The sequence below is a fragment of the Planococcus citri genome, chromosome 2 (genome assembly GCF_950023065.1).
Source record: "Planococcus citri chromosome 2, ihPlaCitr1.1, whole genome shotgun sequence".
Lineage (NCBI taxonomy): Eukaryota > Metazoa > Arthropoda > Insecta > Hemiptera > Pseudococcidae > Planococcus > Planococcus citri.
Window position 1 is genome coordinate 50,104,147 of NC_088678.1, and position 20,486 is coordinate 50,124,632.

Here is a 20,486-nt window from a genome sequence, read left to right on the forward strand (position 1 = left end):
AATTAGTCCATCCTTGGAAAAACCTCTCCCACTTAAACAGACTGGAAGAAATCATTATAACCAGACTGAGAATTGGCCACACAAAAATCACACACAATCACCTCTATGAAAAGGCCCCAAAACCCACATGTCAGTTCTACCTGCCTGTCAGAACTTATATCTGTCCAACACTTACTATTTCACTGTCCCTCCTTACATCAGCACAGACTATCCCTACAAATAGACGAAAGATCCCTATTCATACCAGACGACCCTTCCGAAATTAAAAAATTCCTAGATCTAATTAAAAAACTTGACCTTACCAACTCGATTTAAATCCCATACGACGAGTGTAATAATCAAGTAATTACAAACACCCCAAAAAAAAAAAAAAATTCAAAAATTATTCGATTTTTGAAATTCGATGAATCGATTTTTATTTATCCATTTTTGCTTGGGAAGTGTAATATTGAGGCTGAAATTGTTTTTTCATTTTGAACATAATCGATCTTCTGGATTCGAAAATTGCAAATATAAATCGATTTTTGGAATTCGATTAATTTTCAAGTAATCGATTTCTGATTGGAAAGTCTCATTTCGAAGCAGTAATTGAAATTTTCATTTCGAACATTATCGATCTTTTGGATTAAAAAATTGAAAATAAATCGATTTTTGAAATTCGATAAATCGATTTTCAAATTGATTTCTGCTCAGGAAGTGTAATATTGAGACTGAAATTGATTTTTCATTGTGTACATAATCGATCTTCTGAATTCAAAAATTGCGAATAAATCGATTTTTGGAATTCAATTATTCGATTTTCAAATTATCGATTTCTGATTGGGAAGTCTTAATTTCGAAGCTGAAATTGAAATTTTCATTTCGAACGTAATCGATGTGCTGGATTCGAAAATTAAAAATGAATCGATTCTTGAACTTCAATTAATCGATTTTTAATCATCAATTTCTGCTTGGGAAGTGTAATATTGAGACTGAAATTGATTTTTCATTTTGAACATGACCGATCTACTAGATTCGAAAACTGCAAATACGAGTTAATCAATTTTTGGTTTTCGATTAATCTATTTGGGATCATGATCGACTTTATTCAGTGAGTCTATTGTCAAGAATTACCAAAAAATTTCAGACTTTTGCCAACGTTTTTTCGGAATTTTAAGACTAGTACCAGCTATTGATTTTCAATCTACTAGTAGATTTGGTTCAAGTTTAACACTGGTCTTGAAATATGATGATGCAAAAGTTGAGAGGAATCAAATTTACCATGCTTTATATTTTTAGCTCAAGTTTGAACTGGCGTATTTACGGCAAACTGGCTAGGCAATTCTATTAACATTATTATTGAAATATCGCAGTTCGCACGTGATAAAGCAGGCGATTAGTGGACGAAGAAACACCCTGCTCTGTTAACAAACTTCTGCCTTCTCAGTGTCGTGTTTGCAAAATGGACACTACGAGGCACCTGCCTCCAAAAAGAATTCTTGGAATCGTGCGATATATTAAAATATACACACTGAACAAAAATACGGCCTAATTTTTAGTTGTTTTCATTGAAGAAAATTATTATCTGCACAGCGCTGACTCAGTTTCCGTCTAGTAATCATTTTTTGGAATTTATTCTCGACAATATCCGACATTTCGCTCTCGTGTATTCACTAAAATATTGATAACTAACACCAAAACACTGAGTAACTCTGGTAATTCGATACCTACCTGCTGTACAGAAAAACAGCACGATTCAGTATCCTGCATTATAGGTAGGTATATCTCGTATCAAGTGCCTAGTTCCTATACATGAGCATAGGTGTATAATCTCTGTCGATTAAATTCGAATATTATTTTACAATTAGCGTTCACGTATAGTCGGTCTGTAATATCGTAGGTGTTGTACACCTCTCTCGTTATATCACACCTAGTATAGTACCTATCCACCTACACCTACATATCTACACGAGTGCGAAATAATATGGCACTCGTGTTGTATATTTATCGTTTCATTTATCCACCCCCTGATAGGTTTAAATTAAAAGAATATAGAAGCTATAGTGTAAAACCATACATCAAAACACAAGCAGCTTAGCACTAACGACCTTTACTGCCATTCTTATCCAACACTTTGTACACTCGTTGAAAATGGAGTGAGATTTATAGTTAGCTGGACTGTGTATGTATAAATGCTAGGCTACTGGTGGCCATTACGAAAAACGTATTAGATGATACATTACTGGTAAAAGAAGATTAAAAATGTCATTTTATATAAGAATTTCTTATATGATATTCCCAAACATTGCGCGATGTTAGCGTCGTTTTTGCGCTTGATTAAGTGAGTTATTAAAAGCAGCTTGTTTCTTCGCCTTTTTTTTTTTTTTAATTCTTCACACCCTGTTCTATATTTTTTAGTGTCTACGCGTACACGTCGTTCAATTAGTAGGTCTACTTGTATAGGTACCTGTGTATTTTCGCGTTTGCGAGGTGATTAACATTCAGGTACAGGTACTTTAATACACTTACGTGTAAATTAGTGAGGAAAAAAAACCTTCCACGTGTATACGTATACGGTTACTAGAAATTAAAAGCTATATTAGCGGTGAAATAAATAAGTAGTAAGAACGAGCGCGTTGGTGTAGTTTTATTTTTCATGATTAATTTACGGCGTGTGGCTTGACGTTGTTACTGGTAGAAATATGACAAGGGGTAGCAAATAATTATGCAGTTTACTCGTATATATATAGTATACTACTGTAATGTAAGTTAACTGTACTATAACGTGCAACCGCGTGCAAAAACGAAGAAATATTGACCTGTGCTGTGCATCGTATAGGTATACAATATCACGTTGCGTTTTAGTCAGCCAGGTTCAGCATTTACTCACCCTAAGGCGTGTGTACAGTGTAGGTAGTTAGATTTTAGTTGATGAAAATAGTACAGGGTGTCTCATCGAACGTTTGGCATTCTTCAAATTTAGATACAAGTTGAGGTAGTTCTCATGTTCAGCTCCATTAATTACCTATATTGGTACAGGGTGTCCCATCTCTCTTTAGTAACTTATGCAACTTTTTATCATCAAATGTATGAATGTTTGCCTATTTCAATAGTTGAAGGGGTGAGGCAAACATCCATTCACGAATTCAAGATGAGTTGCTTTTATGTTGCTTGAGAAAGGAGACCATTCTTGAGGAGTCTTGAGGAGAGACCTTCATATATTTTTTAAAAATCTGTAGTAGTAACGAACATTTTTTATGGAACACCCTGTATATCTGCTATAGATACGTGTAAGTTTATTAAATTATGGTAATTTATTTGTTACAGTGAAACCGCTATCAGTTCGATTAATCGGAAACAACGAAATATTCAGTGTAGGACGAGAATATAAAATAATGTGCGAAACGTTCGGCTCGAGACCTCCGGCTAACGTGACATGGTGGTTGAAAGGCACCAAAATAAATCCTTCGTTTGTCGTAACGGTAGGTATACCTGCGCATACCTACACAGTACACACGTACACCTATGATACACGTACATTAATGTATGCAAATTTACTATTTTAATTATCTCGATTGTAAGACCAACCGACGCGACGCCGTGAAGACGCCTCAATATGAGAAACTTGAATGAAAAGTGTTAACTGGCGTGCGAAAAAAGATGAAAAAAAATTCGTTATTATTGTTACTTTGTGGCGCATTATTTGTTGTTACCGACGACGACGACGTATCCTTCGGGGTATACCAATCATTTTAATTTGACTGTTATTACCAGTCTCACTTCAAGCATGTTGAAATTTTGAGGGAAAAAAAAGAAAAAAAAAAGACGCACTTTTTACCTATTAAATTATAATTATCAGCGAGCGATGTGTACCTACCGACGAAGCAACGTTAGTTATTCTGAGAAAATTTTAGTATACCTAGTGGAAATTCCCATTTTCCCCTCTCTTTGTACGTAGGTTCCTAAACCTGTACTTGCAAGCATTAATATTGTTAAGTATCGTTCGCACTATTTGTAGCTATTTTTCTCTTGCAGATATAGTTTGAAAATGTGCCAATTTACTGACATTATTTACGTATAGGTGAATAATTCTTTTTGGGGGAAGAAAATCTGAAAAAATTATTGTTAAAAAAAACAACAAAAGTAAGACATACAAGCATATAAATAATTTTTACGCAACTGGTTCCTTCTCCTCCAAGAAGATACCTAGGTACCTACTCGTACGTTCATTTGATGTAGAAAAATCAGGCATTGATTTTTCATGGTTTCATAATTTGCAAGAAAGGTACATTTAGGTGAAAAGAAAAAAATTTTCAGGCTGATGGGGGGGGGGGTTAGACTTGAATTTTCTCTATTTTTTTCAGCAGAGTTTCTCACCTTTTTACCACAACTTTTCACTTCCTCCCGAGAGTTTCTTCATTAATTTGACAGAAATGGTTCGAACAAAGTTTGAAAGGCGGAGTTGAAAACAAAAATATCAAATAAAAAGTGAGAAAGTAACGGGAAAATTTCAAATTTTGATTGAAAAAAAATGAAGGTAATTTTTGTAATTTAGGCTAAAAACTAACTTTTTAAACATAATTTTAAAATTCCAAAAATAATGCTTTTGTGCAAAAAATTTGAATTTTTCTGTAAGGATGGTTGTGTTTTTGGAATTTCTCGAGTTGATTTTTCTAGTCTTGAAAATTTTTGAAAATTTGTGTGGTAAAATTTGAATTAGCGCGAGTAAAGTGAGAACAAAAGCTTTCGAAAATTCACAATTCTTCAAATGTGAAACAACATATTAGATAGAGTAACTTAAGTGGTACCTAGTAAAATGGACCATATTAGTTTTTTGTCTAATTACTCTTCACCTAATTCAGTATTTTTGCTCATCGATGGATGGCTTAAATGAAAGACAAAAGTGTCTAGTTTAATAAAATCAGGGTCGTTGTGGTCCGGATCACATTTGAGTGATCTGTATCCGTGATCCGGATCATTTTCTGCAGTAGGAATCGTGATCCGTGATCCGGATCATTATATGTACCACAACGATTCGTGATCTACAAAATGATCCGATTCAAAATTTTCCGCAGATCATTTTTTTACGGATCATTTTTTTCACCAGTAATGCTGCATTGCTGCATGTTTTTGCTTTGAAAATTCGATTTTATTAAAAATTAATGGAGAATGTTATAAACTTTTTTCTATGATGCTTGGTTTTTGATTTTTGGCAAAAAACCAAAAATTTTTGAAATGAACTTTTGATAAAAATTGATCTGGAGGCGAAAGAAAGCGTCCAATGAAAAAATTACACACGACCAAAATTGTAGAGAATTAAATTTACGATTGACGTAATGTCATTAGTTTTTCTCGAGAATGATTAGTTTTTGATTTATTGACAAAAAACTAAGACTTCTTGAAATTATTTTTTTTAAAATTTGCAACTTGAGTTTCATAAAAGTCGATCTGGAGGTGAAAGGAAGTGTCCTACGAAATACATAATTACACCTGACCAAAATTGTAGAGAATTGAATTTCCAACCGCCGTAATGTCATAAGTTTTTCTCTAGGACGCTTAGTTTTTGATTTATTGACAAAAAACTAAAACTTTTTGAAATATGAAAATTTCAATTTCTGCAAATTTACCAGCTGAGGCTGATTTTTCCCCACCCCTGTATAATGTGTTATTGCAATTTTTTGAAAATAAAATGGAGACTATTTCGTTTTTTCACATTTTTGTTCAATCTTTAATTTGAAAAAACAATTTAGTACCTTATAGTACAAATTCCTTGAAATGATCCGTGAAACATGATCCGGATCACAATTTCCTAGGAGATCTTTGATCCGTGATTCGGATCACAAATTTCTCAATGATTTGTGATCCGTGATCCGCAACAACCCTGAATAAAATGGATCCAAGCTATCCTAAAATGTCACCCTATGGAGAAACAATTTTTATTTTAGTGAAAGAATCGAAAAATGAAAGGGTGTCTGGAATAGAAGCGTTGGTAAAACAGTTGATATGATTTTGAGAAAAACATCTTCAAAGCTTTCGCTTGAGTTAGTGCTCTTAGTTAAACAACACCAGTTTTCATTAATTTTTTTTTAAATATGTACCTAGTTCAACCCTTTTTTTTTCAGCCTCGCGAACGGTTTTTAGTGTGCGTAGCACACTATTGGTTTCGCTTTGAGAAATTGAAATTTCAATTGCAATGAATGTTCTCTTAAGCTATCCAACCGTTTTTCGTACCTATTGGACACCATTTGAGAATCATTAAGGCGGAGGGTATAGATTTATTTTCATTCAATTCGGATGGGTAATTGCTGAGTAATTGCAATTTTAGTTCATTATTTTAATGCATTAAATCCTAAAAAAGGGAAAAGGGGACTTGTAGAACACCTGCCGCTCATTGTACCCTGCTATACCCCCAGTCTATTCCATCACCAGCTGTGTTTCATTGTACCCTGTTACACCCTCGGTCTGTTAGCTGTAAATTCCAAGTGGGAGTGGTTTGGTGGGGCGTTTACCAAACAAATATATTATTTTAATGCCCCAACCCTCCTAGGCAATTGTTGGCTGAGTGGTTAGGGCATGTAGGTAGGAATAGGAAATTTAGGGACCCAGGTTCGAATCCCCGTGAGGTAAGTAGGTAGGTGACAGATTTTTCGTAGGAAAATTGGATAGGTAAATGCTTTGGAGTTACCTATGCAGTAGGTACATGATAATGGGGTAAAAAAATGCTGAAATTGAGTTATGAATTATGATATATTTGCTAACTAAAAATTCATTTCATTAATTTTTTGTCTACCTATAGCCATAAGTATAGTAAGAATTACCTTGATATGCATAATTTTTAACTTTTTACTTATAATTTAAAAATTACTTCAAAATGAGTAATTAAACTAATTTTTGTACAATTGAAACATGTAATTTTTATTATCATGATTTAGTAAAAATTATTAAAACAAAATGATTTTTACTATTGGTACCTATAGCAAAATTTATTAAAATGATAATTTTTACTATACGATTACAGTAAAAATTATTGAATGGGATCTGGTACTTAATTGTGCTAAATACCAGTATTTAGTTAAATTTTTTTGTAAAAATTACCCATATTTTTTTTGTGTAATTTAGAGGCAATGCAAATTCTTAACATATTTTATAAGATTTAATTCTTAATTTAGAATAAAAAGCAAGTTCTGAAAATTGGTTTGAAAATTTATAAATTTGAAGACAATAGAAATTCTAAAAAAAATAATATGAAAATTTGTATTTAGAGACGCTGAGAATTACAAAAATTGATTAAAAGTTCTGTAAGTTGCAGATAATGTGAACTTGAAAATTATATGAAATAAGTATTGTAATATTTATGAAGAAGATGAGAATTCTGAAAAATTGGAGGCAATGTGAATTCCAAAAATTGAGTAAACGTTTTATAATTTGTGGACAATATGAACTTGAAAATTGAATTTGAAATTTTTTAATTTAAAGACAATAAGAATTCTGAAAAATTATTCAAAATTTGACTATTTAGAGGCAATGTAAATTCTAAAAATTGGTTGCAAATTTCCTAACTCAGCAGCAATGCAAAATTCTGAAAATTTATTGAAAACTTTATGAAATTGTTGCGATGGGGAATTCGGGAAATTGATTTGAAATTTTGTAAATTTTTAAACACTATGAAAAACAACTAGAAATTTCTTAGTTTAGAAGCAATAGGTACAAGCTTATAAATTATTCTGAAATACCTATTGTAATTTGGAAAATATGAAAACACTGAAAAACAATTATTATTTTGAAGCAGTGAGAGTTTCAAAAATTCTCATCACTGTGACATGGTTGATTCACTTATGCACTACCTAGATGTAATAACGGTTATAGCTGTAGAAAAGGCAGCTAGCTACGCACACTTTGCAGCTAAGCTTTGCTTAGCTGTCTAGTTTGAAATTATGATCGCATGGTCAAAAAATGAATCATTGATACTTCTTTATTAATTTGTTTACTTTTTTTCAATGTTTTTTTTTTTTTTAAATAGGCAATAAGGTAAACCCGGGTGAGATGACGCACCATTCTTAGAATTGTCATAAATTCGGCAAAAATGACTCAAAAAATTTGATACTTCGTGAAAAGTACTACGTACAGGTTCTGTACCTGTGGCCCTGAACAATTTTTTTTTTGGTCAATAATTTTTCGATTTTTTTGAAAAATAAAAATTTTTTTTTTTGGCCATCTCTCCCATGTGTATGGGTGAGATGGCTTATGGGATTTTGCATGTAAATAATTGAAAATGTATTGAAAATTTTTTTTTGAAATTTGAGATGAGCAGAAGTCACAGAAGTAGTCTTCTGTGTTGGATGTGTCTTGTGAGCTTAAATTTAAAAAATTCCATTAAAAAAATGAAAAGCATTATTATAACTATGAAATTTTCATAGGCCATCTCTCCCTGCACACATGTGCGGCATCTCTCCCATTTTGAGACTTTTTCTTTTTTCGTAAATTGATCTCACAAATCATTTGATATTGAAAAAGTTGTATAGCTCAAATTAATCTATATTAAATGTACTTTCCATTGGACTATTTGAAAACCAATTTCAGAATGTATTTTGAACGAAAATTTTTGTTTTAAAAATCATGAAAATTGATTCTTCAAAAAATTTCATCACTTTTCAACTTCAAGGATTTCCACAGACCAAAATATGTTAGGTCGGCGAAATATTTTTGTTGCATGTAAGGTAGTTGGGTATAAGGTATGTTTCTACACGGTTGGATTTTCGAATCAGTGTTGCCAACATACCAAAATTGAAGGTGCGGCATCTCTCCCGGTGCGGCATCTCACCCGGGTTTACCTTATTAATTATATTAGGTACATTGATATTGATGAGGATTTAAATCATTAAACACGACCAATAATATTATTTTATTCAAGAATTTTTTAAAAATTAAACTCTTTTTATGGAATTTAAATTTTCTGGAGGCTCCAGAACACCTCAAAACTACCATCAATCGATTCGGAAGATCGAAAAATGTATGTCAACTAAATTTCAGCGTTCGTCATGCTCAATTTTATTGAATTTGTAATTTTTTCATGAAAATGGGCCAAATATGGACCGAATTGAAACTTTAAAAACTCGCTATCTAGTACTTAATTGCCAAAAAAAAAAAAAAAAGGAAATTCAATAACTGAAAATTTGGTATAATTTTTTCGGTATTTTTTGTTCAGTCCGAAAAATTTTCTGTCAATCAAGTAGGGTACCTCTACATCTTGCGGGTGTCCAAAGTACAATTATCTATGAGTGGATGTCAAACTCAAATTTTTACATTTGGATATAACAGGGAGCGACTTGAAAAAAAACGTTAGATAGACAAGTTGCCTACCTGTAAAATTTAAGGGGCCATCGAGCTTTGAAAACAAATCCAGAAAAACGTATTTTTGGCCATGGGAGTAGATAGTACCTACTTCAGAAAATAAACAAATTTTGTCATTATGAATAATTTTTGTCCATCTCTTAAATTGAATGTGCTAAAAATATTGCAAAAGAAATTTCATTCTTTTGAAATATGTTTAGCTCTTTTAATTTCAAACTTTCAAAGTTGGGCAAGAATTCATAATGACAAAATTTGTAGTAGAACCCATTTCCATGATCAAAAATATGTACGCGTTTTTATCAATTTTTTCCTTTTAAAATATTTTTAGCCCCTTCAATTTTAAAGTTTAAAAAAAATCATCTAAATTTGTTTATTTTCTAAAGTAGGTCTAGGTACCTATTACCCATTTCCATGGTCAAAAATACGTTTTTTTTTTCAATCAAAAAAAATGAAAGTCCCTTCAATTTCAAAGTTAGGCAAAAATTCATAATGACAAATCTGCTCATTTTCCAGAATACTACCCATTTCCATGGTCAAAAATATGTACGTTTTTCTAGTTTTTTTTTCAAAGCTCGGTTACCCCTTCAATTTTAAAAGTAGGCAACTTGTCCATCTAACGTTTTTTTTTCAAGTAATTATTATGACTACCCATCAATTAAGTTCCCTTTTCCACGTTGTTAGGTAGGTATTTAAAAAACAAATTTTCAATATTTTCTTCCTATTTGAAACAAATAAATTGTTGATGTATTACGTAGTGAGTTTCCAAGTAATAATCCACATTTTGTAACTTTATTTTTCACAGACTACAAGATCGGATCAAAACTTCACCACCAGCATCTTGACGTTTCAGCCGAAAGTTCAACACCATAAATCAAAGCTCACTTGTAAAGTGACAAATAGCAACATTGCCGGCAGTACGTTAATCGATTCGTGGCATTTGAACATTCAATGTAAGTGCATCGTAGTACCTACCTAGCATTAACACGCTGTAATAAATTTCCGAACATCATAATTTTGGACGAAAATTGAAAATAACTCGGGTTTATTATTATTCGAACTCGAGTCGAGTATAGATAGGTGTTCGTATTAAAGGGGTATGAAGAAGAAATCATTAATCAATATGTGTATGGTAGGTAATAAAGGTGCACCTAATAAAATTCCTCACATATTTCGCCAATATAATGACAGATCGCATCATGTGCATCGCATTCTTTTCTAGGATAAAAATTAAATCTATTACGTGATGCATTTACTTATACCTATGTGCATCCTGTAGGTAAGGTACATGTGGAAATTAATTCTCTCGTGTTTGATTGTATTGTACACAGATGCTCCTGTGACCAGATTGGAATTGGGTCGTAATTTAGATAAAGCCGGAATCAAGGAAGGGTCGGATGTGTATTTCGATTGTATTATTGACGCTAATCCGCCAGCGAAAAAAGTATATTGGACTCATAACGTAAGTAAGTTCTTTCTTAATATCACATCTTTTTTTTGTTTTTCGAGTTGCAGGTCTTAATTTTTTGGTCAGAGAAGGAAGGAGGAATGAAAAAAATTGTTACGAATTCATTATTTTTGAAGACGTTTAAAAATATGTACCTGCACTATAATGCAAATTCCGAGTGCTGAATTTGATTTTTCAGAATTTTAACAATAAAGTTAAACTTATTTATAATTTGAATGTGAGACTCGAAAAATACAAAAATTTGATCATTGTTGGGTGAAATTTGATTTTTAATTTATTTCTGATGTTTGCTGACAAAAATAAAGAAGTGTATAGGTACCTACCTGTACGTCTTCTTGAATATCGTAGCCTTTGTCTATCGTACATGATCCTGAGGTATTGATAAGAATTAACAAAATTAAATTCGTCTCGATAGTACTGGTATTTGTGACTCGTTGCCCGCATTTTTAATTAACGTTTATTCAAGAGTATCTGGCGTTCGATTATTACAAAGCAATTTCTGGTTTGCGCTTGTTGATTTATAAATTTTATACGAGACGCAAACATGGCGATGAATTAATTAAACGCTCGTGTATTGGGTGAACTTGATTAATTAACAAAAATATTAACCGTAATGAATCTGTTCAATATATCCCACGCTATATGTATACTTGTATAGTCATTATTAGCACAATATGTTATACCTACTTACCTATTCTATAGTACCTACCTATAACTATGCTGTGCACAATTCCACATATATTGTTAATAATAAGTGTATGGAGCTTTATTGTATTACTACTATAATATACCTACTTATAGTTCATGTGGTATACCTAACTTAGTAAATATAGGTATACTATGTACATCTCATAGGTACCTATCTATATGAAAATACGTAAATCAGTTTGATGTTATGTATTATTTGTGCTCATTGTGTGGAATACTATTTTTCAGGGCGGAATCCTAGTACAAAATTCAGCTCGAATAATCATAAGTAATCAGACGCTTGTTCTACAAAAAATTACGAGAAAATCAGCCGGTAATTATTCCTGTATCGCTTCCAATGAAGAAGGAGAAAATCAAAGTGATCCGTTTTATTTAGATGTTAAATGTGAGTAAAATGCTAATTCCTACCATTCTACGAGTATGCCCAATAAAATGGATCAATTTTATTTCAAGTTTAGACGAGTAGATATGCCTTGCTTATATTTATCCCCTTTGCCTCGTTATTTTTGAAAATTTGCTCGTAAGTAAGCTTAGTCAATAATTTTTCATTTTTCCACGAACCCACCCCCCTCCCCTTTAAAAAAAGAAAAATTAAATTAAATATTTGTACGCAGTTTACTCTTTTCTAAAGAACTCCGTAGAGTAGATATATAAAGCTGGGGAAATTTGTATTTGTGAATTTCAGCCTTTGCAAAGAACTGATGTGGAAAAATTTGAAACGGAGCATTTCCAACCGTATATTATCTCTCTTAGCAGTTTGGCTACCAAACTGAATGCTTAATATGGTGTCAAATAACATGATGAGTAATTTAGAAGAAAAAATTGAGAGAAAATTCAAAATGAATAAACTTTGGAAATTTATTACTTTCATTTTTTTCCCTTCAGGTACTTACAGAATCAAAATGTTTTTTTTGTTATGTTTTTTTAATTATCTAAACTTTAATAAAAAATAAACGAAAACCATTATTTGAGAAAAAGATGAAAAGGAACCGAAAGTGGACTACAAATACACTATCAGTAAAAATTTTAGGTGCTGAAATCAATTTTTCGATTTTTTGGCGGATTTTTTAAAATTTAAAGGTTCATTTTATATGAAAAAAATAAATTTGATCAAAATCGACGTAAACTAAGCTGAAATTCTGTTTGTGCCATATTTTCGACTTCCTGAGTCGAAATTGGTGATGGTTTCGAATCGTTCTGTAGCCTTCAGCAAATTATCAAATTCTCCAGATTTCAAAAAAAAAAAAAAAAAAAAAAATGCTGAATTTCATTTTCACCCAATAACTTGACAACTTGTCCTTTTTCTTTCTTTCTTTTTTTTTTTTTTTGAAAACTGGAGAATATAAAAAACCGCTGCAGGTCATCAATCGACTTGGAAGTTTCGAAAATTGAGTACAAATCAAATATTGTCAATTCGATTGAATAATGATTTTTTTCTTGTGAAATAAATTATATTTAAATTTTCAAAAATTCGACAAAAATTTGAAAAATGAATTTCAGCACTTGAAATGTTTGCTGATGGTGTATTTTGGGATCCTTTTTATTCCATTTCGCATTGTTTGATTCAAAATTGTTGTGCTCGTTGGAATTCTTCCTCTGTTTAAGTATTGAAAATACCCAAAAGTTGATGGAATTTCAATATTTATGTAATAGAATGAAATTTCGTAAAAACTGCCTAAAAATGACATTTATATAAGGCTCGGTTTAATTCCAAAAATGGCGCCATGGCAAGTACTATGTTAGATAGGTAATAATTTAAAAATATAAAATTTTAATTTTAAAAAATATATGTAAGTACGTTTTTTGGACTTTGGATCGTATTGGACTTGGACTCGATCCAAATAGATCAAATGATGGGTGTGTTCAGATCAGATCAAATCTGATTTTATTCAATTTTAATTCAATTTAATTATTGTAGCAGTAGCTCCAATATGACCTTTTTCAATAATTTTTTTTTTAAAAATCTGGATCGATTTGGATCCATGTTTGATCTTTGAATTTTTGCCAGCCCTAAAACCAAAATTCGTATTCATTTCATTTCCAACAATCAGAAGCTAGTCAGCGTTTTCAATTTCAAACTAGACACCTGCATGTCGCTGACCTAATGAAATTTTACCTTGATTAATAATATAAACTTGAAAATTTCTCGCAGATGAACCAATATGCAGCGCGAGTCAACAATTAGTTCACGGTGCAATCAGACACGAAAAAATAGAAGTAACCTGCCAAGTAGACTCTAATCCGGTGGCGAGTTCTTTCATTTGGAAATTCAACAATTCGGTGATTCAGACGAGAGACATACACACATTTGTTGCTTCAAAAATGCACAGCATTGCTACCTATCAACCAAAAACGGAATTAGACTACGGTACTTTACTTTGCTGGGCCAAGAACGAATTAGGCATCCAATCGAAACCCTGCGTATTTCATATTGTTCCGGCTGGTAAGTACATAAAATGATGGATAAGTAGGTATAATATTCTATCTATCGTTGAAAATTCTCTAATAATTGATTGAACACTTCAAACAGGTAAACCCGATACGCCTCATAATTGTTCGCTATCGAAATTATCGGAAAGCTCGTATCAAATTTCATGCGAAAGCGGATTCGACGGAGGCCTACCTCAAGAATTCATTTGCGAAGTGCACAAAAATGGCACCGATAGGGCCGTATGGAATATAACGAACTTAAGATCTCCTGATTTCACTATCACTGCCATCGAACATAATATCGAATATTTGATCAAAGTTTACTCGAGTAACGGTAAAGGAAGAAGTTCTAATTACGTCGAATTACGTATCGAACCGTCATACGAGATGTTTGAACAACATACGCGAACAGTCGGTAAAGAATAAATTTTGATTGAATTTTTAATTCCTGGTTTGCGTACTTCGAGCTAATTAATTTAAGATGGAATTATTTCTGTTGCAGGTTTAAAAAACGGAGTATTTTTTTCGTTATGGACACTCACCTTGTGCAGTGTGTTAATTTTTTTGATATTTTTTCTAATAATTTTAATAATCAGTGTGATACGCTTACGAAGAAAACATTCGGAACAGAAGCATAAAAAAGCTCATGCCGAAGTACCTGCCACTCCTATATATTCAGATGATGATCATAATCCAGATATAATACCGCAGATAGAAGGTTCTTATTTTTAAATTTTCATCTCGTAAGCCTAACAGTCCATGTAAATGAATGAACTTCTTTTTGATAATGTGAGAGGCGAGATTAGGATGAAAATGTGCAAATGTGCAAGAGTTGTTTTAAAACTACGTTACCTAATAGGTAACCACTTTTGTCTCATGTTACAAAGGATAGAAAAGTTTTTTTTTTTTTTTTTTTAATTGAACTAATAGTGAACCAGCTTTGTAAAATGTTACAAAAAATAACAAGAGTGTCTGATTTTTCTCTTAAAAAAAAAAAAAAAAAAAAAAAAAAAATACAATGAGGATCATTTTTTTGTTCATTCATTTGCCTGCCAAATAATGATTTCTCTATTTTTTCACTTCATACTTAATTCTTATTTTTTTTTCCTTTTCATTTATAGAAAATTTCAACACTTCTTCGAGAAGACAGAGTTCTACTAGTTATTCACATCCTCAACCATATCAGGCAGAATTTTCTACCTATAGTGTTTATACAGATACGCCATCGCATACTGTTTATAATTATTCGTCGTTGCCTTTGGTACGCTATTATTTTTTTAATTTAATTTTTCTTCATCAAAATTCAGTCTTTATTGTAAAATTTTCTCTTTCAACAGCAAGAATTACAGCCAACGTACTGCGATTCAGTGGTACAGTGGGTCGAACCCAAATTTCCTAGCAGATGTAATTCTCAAATAATCGTGAATGCAGTACCAAATGAAGTGAATACGTTACATTATCATACATATACTCAAACGCCGGTTATACCTCATAAGGAAAGTGCTGTGTAACTCAAATAAATTTCGCTGTATTTGAAATACTTATTGACTGATGTTTAATATCTTCCTTTTTAATTTATTATCGTATATATTTTTTATATCGAAAATGATTATTTTGTTATACCTATCAATATTCTTGTTTTTTTTTCCTCGTTTTGTATTTGTGTGAAAACGAATAGGTACTTAACAACTATGAATTTGATGTTTTTTTTGTAATGTGACTATCTTTAATCGTGTCATACCTGTGTTTTTTTAAAATCGACTATTGTATTGTAAATGGATATTGTATTATTATTTGTGTTTGTAAAAGTCGAATTGTCTGTTTTTTTCCTATACAATTTTATTAGTGAATTACCACGATTTTACAAACCACTTTGTTTTGTTCTTCCTCTTGATATTTTAATGCTTTTGTTACCCTTGTTTGAAACTTTTTTTTTGTGAATTGAATTTTATGAATTGAACGTGTTTAATAAATTTTTTATTTTGTTTTTACTCGTGTGTTGTAAATTTTAATGTTCTTAATTTGACACAGAAAAGGTAGCACCAAAAGTGACATGGATTATTGGTGAAAAAAAAATTCAAAAGTTAGGAATTGTGAATAGGAAACTAAGAAATAAATAACAAAATAATAATTGAACGTGTGGTGCCATCTCTCAAAATATACACAAACTGTTTCTTATTACGTGTCTTAGAATGATTCTCATTGGCAGTTTAGCAACCAATGAATGTCCTCGAATTTCAATTTCTTGGGAGTGAAAAACGAAAAACCACGAAAAAAGAAGGTGAAATAATTTGAAAATTGAAATTTGTTTCTTGTTTCTGTAAAATTAAAGATAGTCGTACGTAAGTACATAGCTTAAAATAGATCAGAATGGAGTAGCCAACTGTCTGGGTTTCAGCAGCCATTATTTTAGCTAATGTAATAAGTCTCAAATTTGAAATTTCTCAGTTTTTTTGACCTTTCAGATTTCATTTACGAAGGAAAATCAAGAATATTAATTGGCTTTTAAATAGCCAATCAAAGTACGAGTAATCCATTGCAGGGTGATTTGAAATTTCGAATTTCAGTTTTTTTGGTCATGTTTCAAGTTTTTTCATTATTTTTTTCTCATTCGATGAGTTTTTTCAATATCAGAGGAATGCTTCAATTTTTAACGATTCATCTAATACAAAAAATTTTAATACATATTGGAGTTTGCTTTTAAAACAGCGATAATACGTGATCAAAACTGCTCAAAATACAATTTTTTAACAAAAGGTAGCGTAGCATTATAAATGGAGAAAACATCGAAATGATTAATTTCATATTATCGAGAAGTACCTACTCGTATCTCAACAATCAAGAAATATTGATAAAAAAATATCCTCGTAGGCTCGTAATATTCTTACAGTTCATACTGCTGCTTTGCTGTAACAATTAGAAATAAAAACTGAAATTGGATTTGAACTTTTAAAATTTATATTTCAATCAGAATCACTCATCATTTTTGTTCAATTATTCATTTCTAAATAAAAATATCTCGTCGCATTTTCAAAATTCAAACTTCGATCGCCGAAGTTGAAAAAAAGGCAAAAGCAGAATTTAACCTGAAAGCAGTAGTAGATTTCTTATGTTCATTGGTCGGTTATTGCTCTGTTCAAAGAGCAACATGAATTTCCAATACCAATATCAAAATGACAACAATCGTTACAACACATTGATGAAGAAATAAGTTTGTTGGCCCTGAAAAGGGCCGTTTTATTGACTGTACAAGCGATGGAATGCTTAAGCTCTTTCACCACGAATTCTTCTTGCCAATTGGATATCTTTAGGCATGATGGTGACACGTTTGGCGTGGATGGCGCACAAGTTGGTATCTTCAAAAAGACCAACTAAGTAAGCTTCGCTGGCTTCTTGAAGAGCCATCACCGCAGAGCTTTGGAAACGTAAATCAGTCTTGAAATCTTGAGCAATTTCACGAACCAACCGTTGGAAAGGTAATTTACGGATCAGCAATTCGGTACTTTTTTGATAACGACGGATTTCTCTTAAAGCGACAGTTCCAGGACGATATCTGTGGGGTTTCTTGACACCTCCGGTGGCTGGTGCGCTCTTACGGGCAGCTTTGGTGGCGAGTTGTTTTCTGGGAGCTTTACCTCCGGTAGATTTACGAGCAGTTTGCTTAGTACGAGCCATGACGACTGAACAGTAATCGTTGAACACAACACTAGCGTGAGAACAAACAGTGAACAATAATGTTACAAGAGTGGCTTGCCGCTGTATTTATACACATTTCGAAAGAGCTGTTCGGAATCAACGAATGTGATTGGTTGGCTTATGTTTACAAATCAACCAATGGCGATGCATCTAGATAACGTTGTTTTATGCGCTTTGACTATATATACATGGACTGCTATCTCCTATTGTTGTTGAATGGGAATCGTGAAGCCAAAGCAATAGAGGTACTAGATCGGGACATGGGCTCTGAGCATGCGCGAGATTTCGTTGCAACGAGCGTAGCGTTTGTTGGAACGTAGGAGGGTGTTCGTCGCTCCGTGGTTCACCGTGATTGGAAGGTGCGAGGGTGGGTGGGATTCCTGCGCGCGCATGAAAATTCCCGATGCTCCCGATCTAGTACCTCTATTACTTCGGCTTCATCGGCAACAATGAAGATAGTAGTCCATGTATATATAGTCAAAGTTTATGCGACGTTTTTTTTCCTTGCAGCTTTTTGTAGATTTATGGACCACGCTAGATATTGAAATTTTTGTTCTATTTTAAAAATGAAAATTTTCCTACAAATCCACATTATTTTTATGTTATTTTATATTATAATTCATTTCGGAAATTCAAGCTTACGAATAAAACTTTGAAATATTTTAATATTCCATTAATCGACGAACGACGATTAATCTTAATGTGAACGATTATCATCGGTTGAATGTTGGATCCGACTGTTGAAGTGTTGAATTATTACAATTTTCTATAAATATTACTTTATTTAATCATGAAAATTTCTTCAAAACAAATACATTTCTACTAAGGTACTTAGAATTTTGGTAAAATTAAATATCATTATTAGCTCTAATCAAGAGAAAAATATTTTTAGAAAAGACTACATTATGTACTACGATGAAAGAATATTACACACTGAGAACCAGTATGAAAATTGAATAATTTATGTAGGTCCCCTTTACTTTGAAAATTTTGACGATACTAGTCTTATTGAAAGAAATTGAGAACAATGATCTTTGATTCTTTTTATTCATGTATAAGTAGTTATTACTTACCTTGAAATTTTTATCCTACGTATTCTACGCAAAATAAAATTCATTTCTCCTCATTTTTTCGACGTTTTATCCAACATTTTTTATTTCATGTACGTAATTTCGTACTGAGTGGGTATTTGTCAAATTTGATAATGAATTTTTGCAACTAGGAAAAATTAAAATAAGAAATTCGTTAGGTTCAGGGTTTCATTCATTCTTCAGATCAAACCAAGGAGTAATGAGAAGCGACTTGTACGTAAGAGTGACATCACGTACCCATATCAACAAACAACGTTAAGCATATGAATTTGATACGAGCATAACACCAATATTTCATTACTCCATTTGAAATTGGAAAATGAATAATGATGAAATATTTTGTTATTTTGCAGTTTTATCGCCTCCATATTTGGGTAAACATGACTATTATGTTGGTAACTAAAAGGTAAAAATATGTTGATTCGATCACATTCAATCTACATAATTTTAGCAATTTGGATTTACATACATTAACATTATACGAAGATGAAATGTAACACGTCAATAAAAAGAGATCACTTTAACTTGTGTAATAATTCATCAATCAATCAATCATACAATCAACAATGCTTCATTTCTATTTTTTGTAAATTTTAATCGTAATTGTCAATTTCAATTGCACACCAAAATACATAATATAAAATATACTCTGAAATTGCGAACTGCGAAGTACCGAGTTTGAATCGGTGCTAAAGTCTTTCAACTTCGAAATTGGCAAACGGGAAATTTAAATGAACCATAATGATCAGAAGAGTTTCAGTTTATCAACAATCAACATTTAAATTGAGAAGAAATTATAATTGGTGGCCCTGAGAAGGGCCGTTTTAATAAATCGACGGCGAATTTACTTCGAGCTGGTATATTTCGTTACTGCTTTAGTACCTTCGGAAACAGCGTGCTTAGCTAATTCACCGGGCAACAGTAAACGGACGGCGGTTTGAACTTCCCGACTGGTGATGGTGGAACGTTTATTGTAATGAGCCAAACGACTAGCTTCGGCGGCAATTCTTTCGAAAATGTCGTTGACGAAACTGTTCATGATACTCATGGCTTTCGAACTAACACCGGTGTCGGGGTGAACTTGTTTCAAAACCTTGTAGATGTAGATGGCATAAGATTCTTTCCTTTTCTTATGTTTTCTTTTCTTGTCATCTTTCTTGATGTTTTTCTGAGCCTTGCCGGCTTTCTTGATAGCTTTACCGGAACTTTTCGCAGGAGGAGCCATTGTACTTCAATAGAGAACACGTACTGCTTCAATAACTTGGAACGAACTGATGAGGTGCGTTAGTGATTTCGTTGTATTTATACAAAACGTGCGTGATTTCATTAACCAATCAAAAACGACTTCTCGTTTATTGAGTTTCTATTCGTTGAAACTCATGTTTTACAAAACAACGTTAGTTACATGGTGCGTGCTCTCCATGAACGTTGTATTATTTTCGTGAATTCTTATGATTGAAAATATAATTATACGAAGTTGAATGCGTTGAATTTGAGAATAGCTCTTTCAAGTTCTTAATTAAATTGATTTATTTTTGAAACAACATTTTTCATAATCTTTAGGTGTTGCTTTATGTATCGAACACATTTCTGTCATTCTATCGACTAAATTCTTTTTCGAAAAACAAAACAACCTTAGTTAGCCCGCTTTCTTTCTGATATAAAGAGGATTTAATTTATGAGGTTTGAAGTTTAGTTTGTCTCTACAATTATTGTTATTGCTGAAAAATTTTCTCGATTCTGGATCAGAAAGCTGAATTTGAAAA

At 32.2% G+C, this 20,486-nt stretch overlaps 3 protein-coding genes across 4 annotated transcripts in view; 1 reads left to right on the forward strand and 2 right to left on the reverse strand.

The window, feature by feature from the left end:
- The window catches only part of LOC135836283 (nephrin-like), a 204,343-nt gene extending 188,295 nt beyond the window's left edge, over positions 1 to 16,048 (forward strand). Inside the window, exons 6-14 of one of the 2 annotated variants that reach the window (XM_065351025.1) lie at positions 3,307 to 3,461; positions 10,133 to 10,280; positions 10,659 to 10,789; positions 11,732 to 11,888; positions 13,656 to 13,946; positions 14,034 to 14,348; positions 14,436 to 14,651; positions 15,055 to 15,194; positions 15,271 to 16,048. In XM_065351025.1, coding sequence (XP_065207097.1) covers positions 3,307 to 3,461; positions 10,133 to 10,280; positions 10,659 to 10,789; positions 11,732 to 11,888; positions 13,656 to 13,946; positions 14,034 to 14,348; positions 14,436 to 14,651; positions 15,055 to 15,194; positions 15,271 to 15,444 — 1,727 coding nt within the window. In that variant the 3' untranslated portion in view covers positions 15,445 to 16,048. The remainder of the gene's footprint in view (positions 1 to 3,306; positions 3,462 to 10,132; positions 10,281 to 10,658; positions 10,790 to 11,731; positions 11,889 to 13,655; positions 13,947 to 14,033; positions 14,349 to 14,435; positions 14,652 to 15,054; positions 15,195 to 15,270) is intronic. The other variant, XM_065351024.1, reaches the window with a different exon arrangement.
- Positions 16,049 to 16,250: 202 nt separating this feature from the next.
- On the reverse strand, positions 16,251 to 18,125 carry LOC135836295 (histone H3). The gene has a single exon (XM_065351038.1). The coding sequence runs from the start codon at positions 17,606 to 17,608 to the stop codon at positions 17,198 to 17,200; it is 411 nt and encodes a 136-aa protein (XP_065207110.1). The 5' UTR covers positions 17,609 to 18,125; the 3' UTR covers positions 16,251 to 17,197.
- Positions 18,126 to 19,520: 1,395 nt separating this feature from the next.
- LOC135836297 (histone H2B) lies at positions 19,521 to 20,099 on the reverse strand. Its single transcript, XM_065351039.1, has one exon. It carries the CDS (start codon positions 19,943 to 19,945, stop codon positions 19,565 to 19,567), a length of 381 nt encoding a protein of 126 aa, XP_065207111.1. The 5' UTR covers positions 19,946 to 20,099; the 3' UTR covers positions 19,521 to 19,564.
- Positions 20,100 to 20,486: the final 387 nt, after the last annotated feature.

Coding starts and splice junctions, on each gene's coding strand:
- LOC135836297 (XM_065351039.1), bottom strand. CDS start 19,945: ATGGCTCCTCCTGCGAAAAGTTCCGGTAAAGCTATCAAGAAAGCCGGC.
- LOC135836295 (XM_065351038.1), bottom strand. CDS start 17,608: ATGGCTCGTACTAAGCAAACTGCTCGTAAATCTACCGGAGGTAAAGCT.